This window comes from Anser brachyrhynchus (genome assembly GCF_964034855.1).
Source record: "Anser brachyrhynchus genome assembly, chromosome: 19".
NCBI classification, from domain to species: domain Eukaryota; kingdom Metazoa; phylum Chordata; class Aves; order Anseriformes; family Anatidae; genus Anser; species Anser brachyrhynchus.
In genome coordinates this window covers 11,562,303-11,582,426 of record NC_137712.1, presented here as the reverse complement: position 1 = coordinate 11,582,426, position 20,124 = coordinate 11,562,303, and the positions used below count along the sequence as shown (strand labels likewise).

The 20,124-nt window shown below is 44.3% G+C and overlaps 1 protein-coding gene across 15 annotated transcripts in view; it reads right to left on the bottom strand.

Moving 5' to 3' along the window:
* The window catches only part of EXD3 (exonuclease 3'-5' domain containing 3), a 297,777-nt gene extending 277,866 nt beyond the window's left edge, over positions 1-19,911 (bottom strand). For 5 of the 15 annotated variants that reach the window (XM_080562115.1, XM_080562106.1, XM_080562093.1 and 2 more), the window contains exons 1-2: positions 19,776-19,906; positions 10,719-10,785 (exon numbers count right to left, since the gene is read on the bottom strand). Coding sequence is in view for 2 of the 15 variants with exons in the window: in XM_080562092.1 (XP_080418218.1) it covers positions 10,636-10,672 (37 nt within the window). In the remaining 13 variants the exon portion in view is untranslated. Of the gene's footprint in view, positions 1-10,635; positions 10,786-11,075; positions 11,463-19,775 lie in introns of those variants that run through there. The other 10 variants (XM_080562119.1, XM_080562103.1, XM_080562112.1 and 7 more) reach the window with 6 other exon arrangements.
* Between the last annotated feature and the right edge of the window lie 213 nt (positions 19,912-20,124).

The following is a 20,124-nucleotide window of genomic DNA, read 5'->3' as shown; positions in this document are numbered from 1 at the left end:
ATGAACACAGGTGCCACAAAACTCATTTCTTTCTTTCTGTTCCTCCTTATCCAAGTGATTCTTTTACAATATAGTTTTTAAGGGTTTTTGCAAACCTTCAGACAAACTTTTCTATTCCCTAAATATTTGGAAAAGAACTGTTATTTGGCCTTCCAAAGTGTTTGTTCTTTTCTATCATCCTCACTTGGTCATGACTTCAGCTTTTGGAAGGATGCCTCTAACTCTATAGCTTTTCTTCCCTGCTGTTTCACATCATAGCTTTTCTCTCTCTCAACTGGCTTTTGATAGGGCTGGGGCATTTGCTCTTCAGTACAGTGTTTTTAAATAATCTTCACGCTACTACAAACATCTCCCCATTTTCACTGCTTCTTTCAGTTTCTTTTTAACAAGCTTCCTCATTCTTGGTTTGGATTAATTCTGCAAGGATGTGTAAGTACTCTTGTGTTCACACTTACAGGGGGCCACTGGTAGTAAAATTTTGCACCAGGTTCTGCACAATTCTCAGGAGAAAGTCAAAAGTATTTTCCTCTTTCTAGATTCCCTGACCAGATGTTTCCCAAAGGTGTCGTTCGTGATGTGTAAGAGGACTGGGGTGCCAGTTTTCTCCTATTGTGTTTCCTACTTTAAAGCTACATACTTTGTATTAGTCTATAATTTTCTGATCTGAAAGTTTGCAAAACTCCTAATCTTCGGGATTCTATTATAACACAGTTATTTTCCTGATTTGATTTTCAGCTTTAAGACACCACAGTCTTTCTCCATGGGTTTGAAACCTTTTGTCATTTTTATGTAACCTATAACTTGATATCAGGGTGTTCCAAATGACATTTTTCTTCCATCAACCTTCTTACTGCCCTATTTAACAATTTCACATAAAAAACAAACTTCTTAGGTCATCTACCTCGTTTCTTAAGATTTCAGAGTCTGCCTAGAAATGCATACATATCTGGTCCAATCTTCTATTTTTTCATGTTATGTCAATGCTAATCTAAGTGGAGAAAAAAACATTGGTCATATGGTGAAAATTTTCAGTGACAAAGCAAACATGGCAGGCATAAGTTTTTATATGATAAGAAAAATGAACCAGAAAGCTTATTTTCATTGACAGTAGACAAACCCTATAATAATTCAGCCAGCAATCCCAGGGGAAGGAGGGATATCTTGCGTCTTGTTTCTCAGGTTAACTTTTAACTGTTTCTGAAATATATACATGAACACGACAATGTACTTAAAAAACCTTCTGTATTTATTATAATTTTAGCGTGTCCCTGAAGCTATATGCTAAAATACACGAGTACAGACATGGCCATCAGTGATTCTTAAATCTCTTGAAAGAGAAAAGAAAAAAAAAAAGTAATTTATTATAAAGAGCTACATGGAAGTCTGGAGGCAAAGAAAGCCAATGAAATATCTAGAGAAAGGGTCCATCTCATGGTCTCAATAACTTAGATTCTGAAAGAGAAGAACGTACATAGTTACACACCGCTGTCAGATTTTGTTTCCTACACCCAAAACCTGATGGCCTGCCACTCTTGAAAAAATTATATTTCAGCTTAGTCTTTAGTTTATCATGTTGAATTTTCCCTGTTCATTCTACAGAAAATGTGAAAACTATTAATTATTCAAGAAAGAGAATTAGTATTTAGCTATTATTCATCATCTAAGTACAGAAATGTTTCCCTTATTTCAGTTACATCATCTTTACTACATATGTAAGAAAGATTAATCCACAGGACGCAAGGAGTTCCGCTCATATCAAGAGATTAAAAATAGTTGCTCTCTTTGGAAGTTCAAAAATCAAATGCATCACCAAATGAAACATTTGATCTAGAACCCTGAAGAAAAGCAAAAACTGACAGGACCTTGCAAGCGGTTTACTTTCAGTGCTCACTGAAAGATAACTACAACAGTTACTTAACCTTAACCAACTCTTCCTGTTGGCCTTCATGTTGATACTGCTCATGTTTGGGACCCCCAAAATAGCACATCATCAGGAAAAGAAGCTATAACTGAAAAACAAATTCATACTTGGTGAAAGATTTCCAGACACCTGCTATGCTACTAATATTGCTTTTTAATGAAGTGTAAAATGAGCAACTTAGCGCTATGGCCAAAAAATTGGATGCTGTAAAATGTTACAGATAAAATTTTTAGGTCAAGGGCTAAATCCTCACAGAAGGAAAGAAAAGAAAGTTACCAGAGAGCGAGCAAAAAGCATCACTACTAATAGTACACACACTGGTAAAACAGAAAAAAACGACTGTGCAGTGAGTTATAAGGGGATTTAAGCATCAGTAAGTATTGAAGTGCTGCTCTTCATTCAGCTGACCCCTCCGTTACCCTACCTCTGTTCCTGAAGTTACTAAGGTTATATGGACAAGTACCTCCTTATGATACTTACCACTTGAAAGACCACAGAAGAGAAAATGAAAGCGATGTTAATGGAAAGCGATGTTCCAGTTATCAAACTATACTTCACACCATATTTTAAATCTGCTTGAGTAACAAGTACTGCCTCTTGGTCTAAATTACACTGAAGAAGCTGTAGAATCTGTTATTTTTTCTGCATTGATTCATCCTTAGGAGAAAAACTATGGGCCGCACAAAAAACATGCAAAATCCCAGGCAAACCAGGCCCACCACTCTCTATGGCCTTTGTTGTACAACACCAGTCCTAGGACAGACCTTTTGTCAAGTCCCTGAAATGTAGCTGCATGTACAGGACACGAACAACCACCGAACCAAACCATACACTCCGCACAGACCTCTTGTTAAAAATGTCAGTTGTGAGTTTTATTTACAATTTTCACTTACAAAAAAACCTACTGGTATAATATCAAGTACCAAAGAAGACAAATTAACAAAAAAATAAAGAAACACTCACTGCACCGTGAGAACAGGTTTAAGAGGGAGGGGGAATGTATACATCATCTTACAGAGCAAGTTGAAGGAATTTTCGATGCTTGGGACAATATGGCCCAAGGGAAATGGTAATGGGAAAGAAATAAATTCTTTCACCTCTGGGTTGAAATCCAAGTCAGGCTGGTAGTAGCCAAGAACCATTAGCTTAACATCTGCTAGCTGTTTGGCAACCCATGTGAAGTGAGTTATATTCCTTAGTGTCCACATCACAGTCCCACTAATTGGCACCATGTTGGCAATCTAAACAGAGAGGTTAAAGACTGAACATACAGCAAGCATGAGCTACAAGATTAGTCAACTTCAGTTTTGAGTACATATGTGATAAATTACACATTTGGTGTATGTAACTCCATCTAATTGCCCCACCATCCTGTCCTGCCCTCAGAACAAAGTCGTAAATCCAAACAAGCCAACAAACTGTCAGCATTCCCTTGTCAAGCACACAGTTTCTGAATTACTAAGACACATTATTAAGTTCACTACTATTCAAAGTGTTTAAGCAACTGCTTAAATTTCAAGCAAAATACCGCAATACCGTACAGCATAAAGTTAAGTATGAGCTAAAGTGTTAGATAATAGATACCAATATCCATTAAAAATTATTTTTCTTAATAACACCTTTTAACTCAGAAATGCACAATCTCACTCAAAATGCAGTAATGATATAGTCTCATAAATCCCAAGTAGCAAGGCTTTTTTCTTCATCTTTCCTTCTGCAGTTTCCTAACAAAGAATAAGTGCAAAGGCACAAAGCTGACCTTAGAACAAGATCCATCAGCTTTATGAAACTCATCCTTTGTACTGTCCTATGTTAACACATTTGGGCCTGAAGAAAAAAAAAAGGGGGGGGGGGGGTCATCTAAATGTGTCAGCACAAAAACCAGCTTAAACTATGAAGGAAGAAGACTTCTGTGTTGCAGTTTAGAAACTGTTCCTGATGTTTACACATCACTTCAGTTTAAAGAATTGTTTATCATGGGAACATGATGAAAGCTACTGAGCATGAAGGGAGATAAAAATGAAGCCAAAAGTATCTTTGCCAGAACTCTACCAGAATACAGAATCACAAAGTAAGCTCATCTAGGAGGACCTCTGGAGGTTTCCAGTCCAATCCCCTGCTCAAAGGAAGGCCAACTTCAAAGACAGATGAGGCTGCCCAAGGATATTTTAGATGAAAGCACAACACAGTACAGTGCCCTGCAAAATCCACATATAAAGAAATTGCTCCTGCTAGCTGAATACCCCTTCCATTTACTACTGCTCTTGAAAGATTCAAGTTCTAAGCTGTTTTGAGAGAAGTAATAATGGTTACCTGCCATTAAGAACAGTGATCAACTGAAAAGGAAACCGATCTAATCTTAATATCCATCACTACCAACATTTGGAGAACTTAGCTTGGTAGAATGCATACTTAAGGACGGGAGACTGTCTGAGAGAGCTTGGAAAGTATACTCCTCCCAAAACCCATGTTTTAAATTACGTTGGAAAGGTATGCTCAGACCTCATAAAAAAAATGCAGGCAGTGACAAAAGGCCAGCCTGCAGGAAAACAAACGGCCCCCAGTAAGTCTGCATTCCACAGCCATGTCGAAAGAGATTGATTTTTTTTTCTTCTTGTGCAAGAAGCAGAGTTAACATGGTTAACACGCAGAGAATCTGATAGTACGTAAGTTGCCTTAGAGATGAACAGCCTGCTTCTACTAACACATTTAGTAGGTTCTCCTGACCACTGCCAGGCTTACCTCTCCTCTGACAAAGCCTGACTGATTTAAATTCTGTGAAGGGATGCTGCCAGTTCCTTGGAGCTGCACACACTCTCCAAGGGTTTTGTGTTTGCTTGCAAGAGCTTGGTGGACCAAGGAATCTGCCTGATATAGTGAGACTTCCTTCCCCAGAGTCACAATATCACTGCCTGGCCTACTATCTGGTTCGGGCAACAAGGATGCAACTTTTTTTTCCTGTCACTGAGTGCTAAGTCTCCAAGGTAGACCTTTTCTTACTCTCTTTTGTAACATTTAGACTAAGAATAGGGCTGCACCACATTTTTAGGTGCCAGACAAATTCCTTTCCATCGAAGACATTACTATTAATTTCTTTTCACATCCTATCGCTGCAAGTACTTATATTGACTCTGGAGCTGGGATCTGCTGTGCTGACATCTAAAAGAGAATTAAGGGAGATGGAAATGACTGCCAGGAATGTAACACAAGCGGAAGGAACCAGGCCAGCACCACAAAGACACATATTGCAACTGTTCTGCCTTTGGCTGTATTCAGCCCACCGAGCTGCCAGTTCAGGATGCACTGAAGTAAATCATGAACTAATTCACAATGCTGCATGATGTTTAGTCACATGATAAGGTCAAAGTAAAGATTGTAATCAAATGATGAACTACTTTGTCAAACAGCTCTAACATTCACTCTCATGCAGATATCAAATGAGCCTTGATACTCAAATAAATGTTTTCTCGCAAAACCAAGTATAGAAATAATACCAAACGCATGAGTTTCCTGAGAGCAATTCTCCCCTGCTTGGAAAACAGGAGGGGTCCAAGAAAGAAATCCTTCTCTGCGGGGAGGGAGGCAGGAAGGAAGGAAACATGAATTACATACACCTCTGGATAAGTTCCCCTTTAAAAAAAAAAAAAAAAAAGAAGGAAATTAAAGTTAACTAAAAAAGAGTATGTTTAGCATCACTGAACAAGCTGGGAAAAAACTAGGTAATCCTGGTTAAAGATAATGCTGCCTCCTCCTGTCACTGCTAGGCTTTCCACATTCATTACGACAGGGAGAGGTGAAAGGTCCGTTTTCCACTCTTTCATTTGAAGCGACACTTTGAAGTTACCTGCACATGAGAGTCACTATTTGCTGGTCACCTCTCCCATATGTCATCTTATGCTCTTTTGTAATAGGGCTATTAAAAACCATGTGTTTTCACTTTTTTTTTTTTTATAAAAAAGGATAACTTATAACCGAGCAGAGACAAAGGCTCTGTTGATAAAACAACATGTGGATTAAATCTGAAAGGAGAAAGAAAGCTGTTCTATTAAGCTGACAATTCTGCACAGAGGGCTTATATCTAAATTGGTGCAATAAATCAATAGGAAAGATTTCTTTGGCTGAAACAACCATTTATATAGGCATGGAACAAAAGCATTTTTAAATTGGTCTGGACACAGCACACAAAAGGGCTTCTTTGGTTTTGTTCTTGGTTTTGCCCTCCTCCCACCCCCCTCCCCCTTTTTTTTTATTGCCAAAGTTTTGCATTTGCTTTGCTTAAAAATATTTACATTTTGGGACATAAACTTCTGACAAATTGGACAGGTAGCACCACTGGGCTCTTAGCTACTGAAAAAGTAAAAAAGTGCTCACTCCATTTACCTTATTACATTAGGCAAAGGACTGGCCTAAACTTATGCTTTCCCCCATTATATTCCTGTCCTGTGTTTTCACAAGCACGGGTTCTAATTTGTTTTTCAAATTCTATTAGAAGAAGCTTTTTAATTCTTACTTAAGAAGGAAACACTCTTCAGTTGTTGCTACCTACCCATGTCAGGAAGCAGTTTCTCCCACGTCTGCTGAGACCAACAGAATATCCTGCCACGTCAGGATCCGAGTCCTTAGATAGACACTAAGCACAGGGAGGTGCTCAAGAAACTACAATCACCATCCTCAAAATACTGCCCAGAAATACGCATTTGGTCTCCAGATCCCAAAGCTGTTGCTGAGGCACACTGAAAAACAAGGAGGACTTGGCAGAACATTTTAAGTACGACACTGATTGTAACTCTAGATGGGACCAAGAACTGCAACCATCTCTTTTAATTAAAATCAGATGGTACCTGGAACTGATTTGAGAGCTAAAGCAGAGATGACACTAGCATCTACTAATTACATTTGATACACACATGAAGATGGCATTGGCTACCCCATGCAAACATGTCACCACACAACTCCAGCTAGTGTTCAAAGAATGACAAAGACCAAAACATAAATCATCGTAAAAATAAACTGTCAGTTCTACGGAAATGTTCTGTGAGAAAACATTTGTAGGAGATGCTACTCAACACTGGAGAAACGTATTTCATTCCAGTGTGCTGGAGCTTCTCTTCAGCACATTTTTTAGATGTCATTGGCTGCAAGATTAATATTATTTTTTAGAATACCCAAATTTTATGCGTGGTAAAACACGGGAGGGCATCTACATGTGGCAAGGAGTAATAACGCTGAGGGGATGAAGACTTTGGCTGACGCTTCTATCTTTCAAAACTTTGTTCCTAATTTCATTTACAGAAATCACAGGAGATGGGCTTCTTCAAAACCATTAAAAATACATTCCTCAGCCCCCACAGATGAAAATACTTTAAGCTCCCTAACTGTTATTTTCTGCCAGAGAAGTCCTTATTTATTCTCTTTCACCTTAAATTCCATTTGCCAGTCAAGCAAATAAAAGATTCCTCCAAACTACAGCTGACGCAGTTACTTGGGCACCATGCCCGGCTGCTGGACAAGCCAGCCCGCCTGCCTGCCCTGCTCCCAGCTCACCAAAACGATCCCGGGGCGACGCGGCAGCCCCGGGGCCAGCTCTGGGCTGCCCACCTTCCGGACCTGCTGCCTTTGCCCAGAGAAGCTGCTCCTGCCACCGGCCCGCCGGAGGTGGAGCGCGATCAGGAGCACTGGGGTCACAGGCGCACAAGTTGCGCGCCAGCACATCGGCTGACCGCTGGAGGCACGAGCTATTGTGCCCTAAAGGCAACACCAGAGACGTGCCACCCAGGGTGCCTGCTCTCATCCAGCATTTTGTCTTCCACGCAAAGCGGTTACTGACAGACCAAAGCTTGGTAACTAACTGTACGTACAGAAGATCGGGTCTTAAAGAATATTAGCAATTAAAAACTTCTTGCAGTCTACAGCCTCAAGCAAAGGAAAAACTGACTTTCTAAAGCTACCCAGCCATGACTTTACTGCAAGAGCAAGCTCCTGCTGCTCACCTCGTGCCAATCAACTGTGCTATGGTCTGCACGAGTGCTCCTTCCCATGCATCTGCAGCCACGCACACGGGCCATATTGCAGCTCTGCTCCTGCTGCCTCCTCCTCTACCATTTACATAGGACGGACACTGAGGGCTCCTGGGAAGGAGCTTCTCAGCTTTCCACCCTTAATCCAAGCAACCATTCTTTGCCAACAAGGCTTACAAGGAGACACGCTAGTGGGACAGAAAGGGCAAATGCAAGAGAAGATAAAAATTAGGGAAAGTAAAAGATGGCCTGGCAAGTAGTGCATTTTTCTTATTGTTCTACCTTAACTTTGGGAAGCTGACCCTCATGGATATTAGAGTTCATGGAAGCGCTACACAGTCATTCAGGATACCAAACAAAGTACAGTCTTCTATCTGCAGCGCAGACACCGCCTTGATAAACTCTCTGGTTGTCAGTGTCTACCACCTCTAAGGCACAGCTGCCACCTCTGCGAGGTGAAGCCAAGCTCCTGGCAGACAGACCCGCCAGTCCCAGCTGGGAGGAACTCGTCCCGGTACGGAGACGGTCAGCCAGCCAGAGGACTGGTTTCTGGCCATAGCTGTCACTACCCTATTCCGTGACCGTAAGCAAATCACAACCCCACGCGCTGCCTCTTCTGAGGCACAGGAGCACTGCCGAGTGCCTACGTAAAACCCAGCCAGCAGCAGAAATGCAAAGACAGAACAGGGAATGGAAAGGCAAAGTAAAGCAATACATTAAAGCTGAGGTTTGTGCGCAGTAGGCACGGTTCCAGCATAAGACATGCGCTTCAGTTTAGCCAAGCCTATCCAGTGTGGGTATGATTCAGTGCTAATTGCTCAGAAAAACGTTTCAAGTTACACCGGTTTGGTATGCTTTTTTAAAAGCAAAACAAGGTATGTTTTGGGCAAAGCTAAGATTCTGTTTATGTTTACAGACAATCTGACTCCTGCACATAAAGAATGTTGCTCCCTGGACAAAAACTAAAAGCATCAAGAAAAGTCAAAACTAATGCAAATGATCTGGCTCTATAATCTTGCCAGAAGAGAAGAAGCACCAAAACACTTGAGCAATAATCATTGTCTTAAATTCAACTTCCCTGACTCCTGCTTTGTTCAATATGTTAATATATTAAAAAAAAATAAAAATAAAAATAAAATACTTCAGATTTCAAAGAACATTTATACATATTGACAAACTGTCCCAAGGTAAAAATCATTATGCTCTTTATTACGGAAGGAAAGTGAAATAAGACACAGTAAGCAATTTGTCAGAGGCACAGAAGGAACTCATGTAAGGGTTGGAATCAAAATCCAAGAGTTTCTGAAGCAACTTATTGTTTCTAAAGGATTTTTTTTTAAGATGGCAGCAATACAAAAAAGTTCTCAAAAGAACATACATTTAGGATCATGATAGTTTATGGGGCAAAGGTCATGAGAAAAACAAGCTAAATGAATTAATCCACTGTTGGAAGACTACAGTGAATTATCTAATAGATTGCTGCTATCTTCCATATACAGTGCTAGCATTAAATCAGCCTACAGTATAGTCATTTTTGCATTGCATCACGAGATAGTGTAGCATATAGAGTAATCCATCTCAGGCTTCAAACTCTCTCCTCTGGAGCAGCAAGTAACGTTTCCACCAGTACTTCTTTTCCTCCAAAGAGGATGTGGTGAATGCTGTCCGACAGCATGAGTCTTGCCATGCATTATTCAAGAGTGCCCTCTAACGAAGCTGCAGCTGTATTTCAGAACACATACACAGGAGACCAGAAAAACCCAAACTGAGACTTTCCAGAAATTTCTCATTAAACTCCAAGCTTTGCTTTCAGTCGAACAAAAGGGGAAAACAGGTGATACACAGTGACTGGTGGACTGCTGCTGCACAGACATTTTATATTGTGCAAGCCCTCATTGAGGTAAATACATCAGTAGGCAGCAGAACTAAAGAGAAAGATTGAAAAATTCAGCTTTCCCTTTCTGACTGAAGAAAGGATACTGACTTAGATGAGACCCCAGTTGTAAGACTACAACTTAAAGATAAACTGAGTTCCACACAATCTGCTTTATCTCTAAGGAACTGCTCAATCTTTACAAAAAATAGCTGAATATCATGAATGAAGTTCACAAATCAAAATTTAATCCTCATAAAACTATTCCCTATTACACTGCAGTACTATAAAAATATTGCTTATTTGAAAAGATGTCTTCATTTAATAGTGGTCATACAAAATACAATGATGAAACGAAACCTGCTACAAGTTTGTACAACTGTTACTTCGTTTACTGTCGAGTTCACTGTCACCTACCTACACAAACACATGCACTAGCAAAACATCCTGTGAACGAAAGGTGCTTGTAATACTTTCAGAAGCAAACCTCACACAAAAAAGCTGACACCCATCCAGTGAACAGAAATTAACCTTAATAATCTCACTGTCAACTTGTTAGAACGGGGCTGTACCACTCACAGGTCTGCCCCTAACTATCCGCAGAGGGCATAGCTTCTCGGTGTGGGGGCAGCGCAGTCACAGCAGCCTAAGCAATCGCCTCTCTCTCCCTCCCACCCCATTCCACAGCAAGGCGCACCCCACTCAGCCGTCCCCCAAACACCCACGCATAAGGAGGAAGAGATGGACAAAGTAGTAAGCATTAAAACTGATCATTTTCTAAGCCCCGATAAGACAGGGGCTAGCAAGGGGTATGAGCTCCTTACGCTGTATTGCCAAATGTGTGGTTTGCCCCCGTATCATCAAAAGCCTTTGAACAGACTCAGGTCCGGAGACTTGGCAAACTCACCCCGACGGCCAGCGACCTGACCCTGCTGTCTGCTGGGTGACGTCTGGGATGCCAGTGCTGCGCAGCCCTGCAAGGAAGCAAACGGGTCTGCTGTTAGCACACCGAGCTTTTTGTACACACACCACCTGTGCTCCACTGAAGCAACCGTACCTAAGCGAGCACGCATGCACCCAGTTAAGTGCTACCTTGCGAAGACCGGGATTCAAGCAAACACTAAGTGTTTTCTTGAAATAGGGCCTTAGATATTTGCCAGTGTTTTTACTTCTTGCTAAACATCTTTACTGTAACGTTAAGATCTTGTGGCTAAGAACCACAACAGAATAGAAAGAACACCAGACAGATGTTATAAAGTGTTACCTTGAGACCCACTGTCCCAATCGAGGCGCAGTGTCCACTTTAACACAATTACATCTCCCCTCCCATTCATCTGAATCACCTACTGGCAACAACAGCTTACAAAACAAAAATAAAAAAGGCACACAACAAAGCTTAAAAACGTGGCTGCTAAAAAGAGCTTAGCGCAGTCTGAAACAGCAGCCATTTGCTCTGTAAAGCAAGACTGCACTCATCTCAAAAAGCCAAACTGATTTCCCTTTAGTTGGTAACAGTGGGATACTTCAGTCCCTGGGGAATGCTTCGCAAAAATTTACAGAGATTTGTGTAACCTAAGAAAGCCCACGTGGCGCGGTGTGATACGCAGGCACTCCCCAGGCAGGGCACAGTTCCTCCTGTGCTCTCTCCCACATTTTCAGACATTCCTCACAGCACTGTTATGTTCCAGCCAACTTTTTTCCTGACTTAACAGCTTATTCCTTGAGGAGGTTCAGGCAGAGTTTGACATTAAAAAGATCAGTGGTGGACAGTGTCCTGGATGTTTTGAAAAAGGGATTTTTCTTTCATGAACATGTAACCCAAACAAGGCTCAATGAATTTCCATGAAAATTAGACATGATCACGGAGCGCCTTTAGAACCACAGAGCAGAAAGTTTCAGTGCAGAATGAAAAACATAAGCGCAAGAAAAAACTGAAACTGAAAATTAAAACATTTTGCAACCTGAGCTATAACTACTGCTAAGAGAGATATCACATCATGCTTGGTTTTTGTTTTTTGTTTTTGTGTGTGTGTGTGTTTTTGAAAGTATGATAATGAATGCAATTATTAACTAAAACTGAGACTAGGCAATTCACACTCGGCAAAAGTTTAAAACAGTAAAGGTTATTGAAAGACATAACGAGCACTGGTAGCCAAGCTGCACAGCTGTGTGCAGAGCTACAGGGGCAGCCTCTTGTAAAGCATTTTGCCTTCTGGAGGTGAGAGTAACAACAGCCAAGAACAAATCCATGGATTGTATGGATGCAGCTAAACACAAAACAGGAACGACATTATTTTAATCAGAAAAGAAGTCTAAAATGACAGCAGCCACACATTTACACTTAACACAAAGTCTGACCATATCCTTGGCACAGCAGGAGAGGTAGCTAAGGGGGAATGAACACGTTACAGTGTGTGCAATACCTGTAGAGCTACACGTAGCCTCTGCTGCTCTAGCTTGGTAAGGTAACGAGAACCACCTCGCTCAGCTTAGCAGCAGGCCCTTGCTAAATGCACAGCAGCCAGATCTCACCTACACTGGTATAAATCTGCTTCCATGAGCTGAAATAAGCTGCTGTCATGAACAGCCTCGGTAATGGTTTAGGACTGGAGCACTGAATAGGGAACCTCGTTTCTATACTACCACATAAAAATGAGACATTGACACTATTTTTTTTGGTAGTTATCAACACTAGCAACTGTCTCAAGACACCAACTTTAACCATGCCTTCTACCTTAGTTTCAAAACAGTTTCTAGTGCTGTTGCTGTTTAAATGTTTATACAATTGTAAATTAAAACTTTCTTGTGCTTGATTCTTCCATTATTTATATTTTCTTCATTAGCAACTTTCTTCTTCTTCCAGATCCAGTGTTGCAACTTGAAGTAGAGGTAACACACAAGTTTAGTGCCAGACAGACAAGGAACAGGACTCTCATGTTTTACAGGTAGTAAAAGGGCAGAAGTTGAAGGATTTTTAGTTGCTTCTGGTATGATCAGATTCCAAAAAGAATCTTTCTTTAGGTTATTATTGCAGAACACAACGCAAAAAGGATTATTATAATAAATAAATACATAAAATCACAGTGTTTTTTTTTTCTTATATAGAAATTCGTTTGAGAATAGCAACTGCCTCAACCCTCAAACAGGTCTATTGCTACTTTGAGCCAACACCAAGGACTACGTCCAAAGTGTCATCCCAAGTGAGTGGCAAAGTTGAGACAAAATAAGTTATTAGTTACATGAGTAGGGGTTATTTTTGTTTATTATCTGCAGACCGTAAGGCATTCTTTGCCCTAATTCATCTAGCGGGGAATTCACGCAGCTGGGAAAGAGCACACTACTCCTGATCCCGAGCAGTTGGACAACACTCCCACCTTCCATGCCCAAGTTAATGCCATTTGGTGATGTTGCATCACTAAACCTGCATGTGGATTCACAACAGACCTGTCTGAGGGTTGAGGCAGTTGCTATTCCCAAACAAACTTCTATATAAGAAAAAAACAACACTGATTTAATGCATCGCCGAGGCGATCGGCTCCAGGGCAGACGCGTTCTGCAGCGGAGCAGGGGATCGAGGCAGGCAGGGCTTTTTTTCAGCATTGAGGCCACTCGAAGCAGCCGAGGGAGCCACCAGGACCCAGCAGCCCTCACGAGGGAGGCTGACGAGGAGTAGGTGGAGCCAGCAGCGCGCGCTCCCCTCATGTTCAACAGCAGCCCCTGGGGAGCGCGGCGACCAGGACGGACAAACAGGGCGTGGTGCGGCAGTTTGCGGGCCCTCACCGCTCTTTTGCAGTGGCCTTTCCCAATGGTGCTTGTAACCTGCTCGCGTAGAGCCGGGCCATGGTAGCCACCAGGCAGAAAACCATGGCCTCCGCATCTCTTGCGGCCTCTCCAGCCACAGTCACCGATGTGGCTACTCAGACGGAGGGCTCGGGGAAACACGCGGCCGCCCAGGTCTTGGGCTGCAGGGTGTGCCCGAGTCTTCTGTCGGTATCTGACAGCAGCAGCGAGGGGTACGCCTGTGGGAGGTGTGCCCAGGTTGAAGAGATGCTCAGGCAGGTAGCGGAGCTTCGGGAGGAGGTGAGCAGGCTCAGGAGCATCAGGGAGTCAGAGAGGGAAACTGACTGGTGCAGGTGTACTCTGCCCTCTCTGACACAGACTCACGAGCCTGCCACAGCACAAGTGTCTCCTGCTACACAGAAGACAAAGTTCCCTCATCCCACCAGGCAGTAGGAGGGGACCTAGGCCAAGGGGGGGAATGGAGGCAGGTTCCTGTTCGGGGGGGTAGGCGAGCCCTGTCCCTGCCCACCTCACCTTCCCATCTACCCTTATCTAACAGGTATGAAGCTCTAGAACATGACCGTCGAAACAGCGATGTAGACAAAAGCCCGTCCCAGTTGGAGAGGGTGCCTAAGGCAAAGCAACCTACCCCCCGCATTGCTACACCTTCTGTCAGGAAAGAAAGGTTATCATCATGGAGGACTCCCTTGTGAAAGGGACAGAGGGCCCGATATGCCGACCGGACCCAACCCACAGGGAAGTTTGGTGCCTCCCTGGGGCTCGGGTGAGAGACATTGCTAAGAAAGTCACGCGCCTGGTACGGCCCACCGACTACTACCCACTACTGGTCTTTCAGGCTGGCAATGACGAGGTAGCAAGGAGAAGTCCAAGAGCGATCAAAAGGGCCTTTAGGGCGACTAGTTAAAGGTTCAGGGGCACAGGTTGTGTTTGCCTCTGTCCTTCCGATAGGAGGGATCAATGTTGACAGGCAGACTCATCACATTAATACGTGGCTTCGGGACTGGTGCAACCGGCAGAACTTTGGGTTTTTCGATCATGGGAAAGTCTACGCGACACCAGGCCTGCTGGCAGCAGATGGGATGCGCCTCTCTCAGAGGGGGAAAAGGATTTTTGCTCAGGAGTTAGCAGGGCTGGTAGATAGGGCTTTAAAACAGAGTCGAAGGGGGAAAGGGATAAAACCAGGCACGCCGGTGATAAGCTAAGGGATGGTGCACTAGAATCAGAGGCACTGTGTGCTAGTGAGGTCCTTCGGTCTGCTCCATAAGGTGCTGTGTGCAGGGAGGCGCATTTGAAGTGCTTCTACACAAATGCACGCTGTATGAGGAATAAAATGGATGAGCTAGAAGTCTTGGCCCAGCCCCACAGCTACGACATCATCGGCATAAGCAAAACCTGGTGGGATGAGTCCTGTGGGTGGTGTGTCGCAATAGATGGTTACAGGCTCTTCAGGAGGGACAGGCAGGGTAGGCGAGGTGGTGATGTACATGAAGCAGGAGCTGGACAGTGTGGAACTTCAAGTTGGCGATGGCAAAGTTGAGAGCCTCTGGGTAAGGATTAAGGGACGAACAAATAAAGGGGATGTCGTTATGGGAGTCTATTACAGACCACCCGGCCAGGACGACAATGCCGATGAATTTTTCTTTGCAGAACTAAGAGATGCCTCGAGATCAACTCCCCTTGTCCTTATGGGGGACTTCAACTTGCCAGACGTCAACTGGGATCACCACACGGCTGACACGAGCAAGTCCAGGAGGTTCATAAAGCACCTAGATGATAACTTCTTGGTGCAGGTGCTAAGGGAGCCAACTAGGAAAGGTGCCCTCCTAGATCTGTTGCTGGAGAACAGAGAGGGTCTTGTGGGAGACGTGGCAACTGGTGGCTGTCTCGGCCACAGTGACCACAAAGTGGTTGAGTTTAAAATTTTTGGCGACAGAAGGAAAACTGCCACCAAAACTTCAGCCCTGGATACAGGGAAAGCAGACTTCAGGCTGCTCGGGGAACTAGTCAGCAAGGTCCCCTGGGAAACTGCTTTTGAAGGCATTAGCATCCATCAGTGCTGGTCAGTCTTTAAGCACTGCCTCCTAAAAGCACAGAATCAGGCAATTCCAAAATATCAGAAGTGAAGCAGGCGAGGCAGAAGGCCAGCCTGGCTGACCAGGGATCTTCTACTGGAGCTTAGGCGAAAAAAGAAAATGTACGGCTGCTGGAAGGAGGGTCAGGCAACACGGAAGGAAAACAGGGACACTTCACATTTGTAGGAAGAAAATTCGTGTGGCCAAAGCCCAACTAGAGTTGAAGCTGGCCAAGTCTGTGGAAGACAATAAAAAGGTTTTTTTTAGATATGTGAAATGATGATCAATGAAATGGTGATCAATGATAACAGGGAGCTCCCTCTGTAGGCTGTCTTTATTTGACTGCATAGCATCAAGCATCTGGAGGCAGCTACAAAAAAAGTAAGAATTATTTTTTTAAGCCACTGGCATACTGCTCAAGCTCAGCAATTGCCTTTGAATTCAATTATTAAAACTTGGTTCAGGGGAAGAACGCTTGCTGTTTCTTAGCCCAGAGGTGGCCTGTGTCCCCTCATCCCCGCTCTTCTCAGGCTCCATCACTTCACATATTTCAAGTATTCGGTGCAAGTTTGGGCAAAATTACACAGGAACAACTGCTTTGGTTGCCAAAGAGCCTAGATGAACAGACCAGCTCCTCTTAATAACTGTGAACTGACCTACCTACCTCTGCATTAAGCTCTGAGCGCTGCTGAGTATGTACTCAGCAGACAGAGAATACCCACTTCTCCTTTTCCTCACAACATAAGTTACTTTTGTTTTCTGCTCTGATGCAGTTTCATATGAGCAGCATATTCAGCTCCCCTGACAAAGCTGAGAAGTTTGCTCTAACTGATAAACTGTAAGCACCAACAATTTTTTGTGTGTTATGATTACTTGTAGCAGACAGCATTTTCCGACAGATCATTTTACATTCTAGATTATATGTTTCGCTGGTTCTACTCCACATGCTAAAATTGCTGATTATTCCTGCTCTATTGTTTGCACATAAACAGTGAGAAAAACCATGGGAACAGAAGTTACGGCTATTAGTGACACTTGTGCCAAAAAGCTGTCATGCAGCCATGAGCCTGCTTCCAATGAAAACCAGAAAGAACACCAAAAAACACAGTGCTATGTGAGGTAGTTTCAGTATTCATGGAAGTAAGTACAGGAGGCTTTTTTTTTTTTTTTTAACTCAAAAGTCATGATTTCTGAATGAGTCAACAGATCTTCTAGTTGAGTCCATCATCTCATATACTTTTTATAACACCTACTACCCTGAAAGCACTCTCATCCTCTCAAAACAACAAATGGACACAAATAGATCCACCCTTTGCAAGAACCTGGTGAAACAGAGTCAGCAGAAAGTCCCAGCATGAAAACTATGTTCTTGCTGGAGGTGAAAAAACTCTTCTCATGCATTAATCAGACTTGTCTGGAAACCCCTTCCTGACCTCAAACATGGAGCAGATTGCACACATACGGGGAAGAGTTATTACATGAGGAAGGGGGTTCTCTGGACTACGACAGCACACCAATTTACCCTCCTCAGTGTCTGTTCTCTGTGGCCAACTCTGACAATCTAGAGAACAGTGGAGGAAGAAATACACTACCTTAAACAATTTTCCCCTGTAAGAAAAGCTGCTTCCCCCTTAAAGCGGAGGTTCACCCAAATATATAAAATCAGTTAAACCCATCTTAATTTAGAACTAAAGTGCTACCAGCAACACAAATAAATAAACAAATAAATAATCCTGCTATTCCTGCAGCCAAGCAAAGAGGAAGAACAAGCAGAGTAAATAGAGTCCCAGAAGGTGACTCACTGACAACATCCCTGATTTCCCCCCAACCACGTGGACATTTTTACACCAGTAAGTTCCCTGAGATTCCAGGTTTAAGCCTTTCTTCGACATTGTTATCTAGCTCCAGGTGAAGCACTCCAGATAAAAGCAAGCCTTTAACCTCTCCTGCAAGCTATTCCTGTATGTAAGCTCTATCACTGCTAGGAAACTGTGTCATACTTTAAAGAATCTGTGTACCTTTGATTTTCAGTTACCGGATCTCAAAGAGACTAAAAATATTCAACTATCAAATAACTTCTCAATAGGCAAGGATTTCCACAAAGTAGCTGAGACTTCTTGACCTTCTTCTCTTGGATGTGTCTGAATAAACTGAGTTCATTAGATCTGTTACAGGGCTTTTCCACAACCAGAACATTTGTGTGGCCTCCTCTGAACCTTCCAGGATCTTCATACTTTACCTGAAGAGCTACTATAACTGGACCTTATGCTCTAGCAGCCATTCTAACAATACTGTGTGCACACACAATCACTCCAACTTGATTCCCTTTAAAAAGGGGAGGATATCAACTCTTCCCACAACAGCAAACTTCAAATGGCATCACTGATGCAACTAAATCCTGCAAGTCGCTATCTAACAGCTTCCTACCACATAAACAGAGGAGGTGACCTTGGTTTTTAGACTTCATATGTTCTTTTTCACTACATTAAGATGCTTCCCCAGTTTGGACTCATCTAACCAGAAAGGTCAGAACAGGCTACAGCACTAACATCTTGTCACTGCAAAGGTTATAAACCTTCTTTTGGATAATTTAAGTCAGTAGACATATTAGTATTCGAACAAAGAATTTGTAAGAATAGGAGCTGACTGGAAATAGGCCGCATATTTATGTCTTCCAATGAACAATCAAGCTGTGTTGTTTGTTCCTAAGCTCCTTCTGCACTTTTGCCTCACTGCCATACAACAGTATCTTTGTTTAATCAAATTGCCACATCGCGATAGAATCAAGTTCCTCAGAGAATTTCAAGTCCGCGACAGTCAAGATAATAATAATTGACTTAATTGGATCTTGAAATCTCTTCCCAAGAGGGGACATGAGGTTTATTAGAAAAGAAAAAAAAAGTATTTTATAAGCATGTCTCTTGGTCTTTAGTATCTACATTCATCATTGAATCACAGAATCATACAATCATTAGGGTTGGAAAAGCCCTCCAAGATCATCTGGTCCAACCATCACCCTACCACCAATGTTACCCACTAACCCATGTCCCTCAGCACCACGTCCAACCTTTCCTTAAACACCCCCAGGGACGGTGACGCCACCACCTCCCTGGGCAACCCGTCCCAATGCCTGACCGCTCTTGCTGAGAGGAAATGTCTCCTAATCTCCCATCTGAACCTCCCCTGGCACAACTTGAGGCCATTCCCTCCAGTCCTATCACTGGTTACCTGTGAGAAGAGGCCGACCCCCAGCTCCCCACACCTTCCTTTCAGGCAGTTGCAGAGAGCAATAAGGTCTCCCCTGAGCCTCCTCTTCTCCAGACCAAACACCCCCAGTTTCCTCAGCCGCTCCTCACAGGACTTGTGTTCCAGGCCCTTCACCAGCTCCGTAGCCCTTCTCTGGACACGCTCCAGGGCCTCGATGTCCTTCTCGTAGTGAGGGGCCCAAAGCTGAACCCAGCACTCGAGGTGCGGCCTCAGCAGAGCAGAGAACAGGGGGACGGTCACCTCCTATTTTATCTTAATCCTGCAACAGACATCAGGTTACCAAACGTACAGTTTTCCCCCGCTACAACACGTTTCATCTTTCCACGTGCACGGACAACACTTGTGGCACTTCCAACCCCGCTGAACCGTTCCCCCGACTTTCCAAAAGTATTTAAAAATCAGTAAGAGGGAACACGGCCAGCGGGTTTAAAACTAAGCCTCTCCGTTTGAAGGCACAGCGCTGCCGCCACTGCCTACGGCAGGGCGCCCCTGGCTTCCGCAGACCGCGGCCAACTCGCCCTCGGCAACCACCGGGGCCGCCCGCGAGCCACGCAGCGGCTCACGCACGGCGAGCCTGCCGGCACCGAGGCGCGGAGCTGCGCCCCGGCAGCTCCCCCTCGGCAGCCGCTTCCCCCCCGAGCCGCCGCCGCTGCCCGGCCTCCTCCGCCCCAGCCTCCAGCCCCCAGGCTCCCCCTCAGCCCCGAGGCAGCACCGGGGGCCCGACCGAGGCCGCGCGGCTCTATCCCGGCTGCGGCCCGCCCGCCCCTCGCGCTCCCGAGGCTCCGGGTCCGTCCCCCCCCGCCCCGACACCGCGAGCCGCTCACCTGCCGCCGCTCGGAGCCGCCCCCCCGCGGGGCCCGCGGCTCGGCTCGGCTCGGCTGGGCTCGGCGCGGAACCCCCGGCGCCCGGTGCCGCCGCCCCGCCGGCCCCCCTTGGCGGCAGCACCGAGCGCGGCGCGGCGCCTGCAGGGGGCGCCGATGCCCGTAACAAACCTGCGAACAAACCCGGTGTGTGTGTGCGAGTGTGAGTCTGTGTGTGTGAGGGGAATGTACCGCGTGTGTGTGTGTGTGTGTGTGTGAGGGGAATGTACCGCGTGTGTGTGTGTGTGTGAGGGGAATGTACCGCGTGTGTGAGTCTGTGTGTGTGAGTCTGTGTGTGTGAGGGGAATGTACC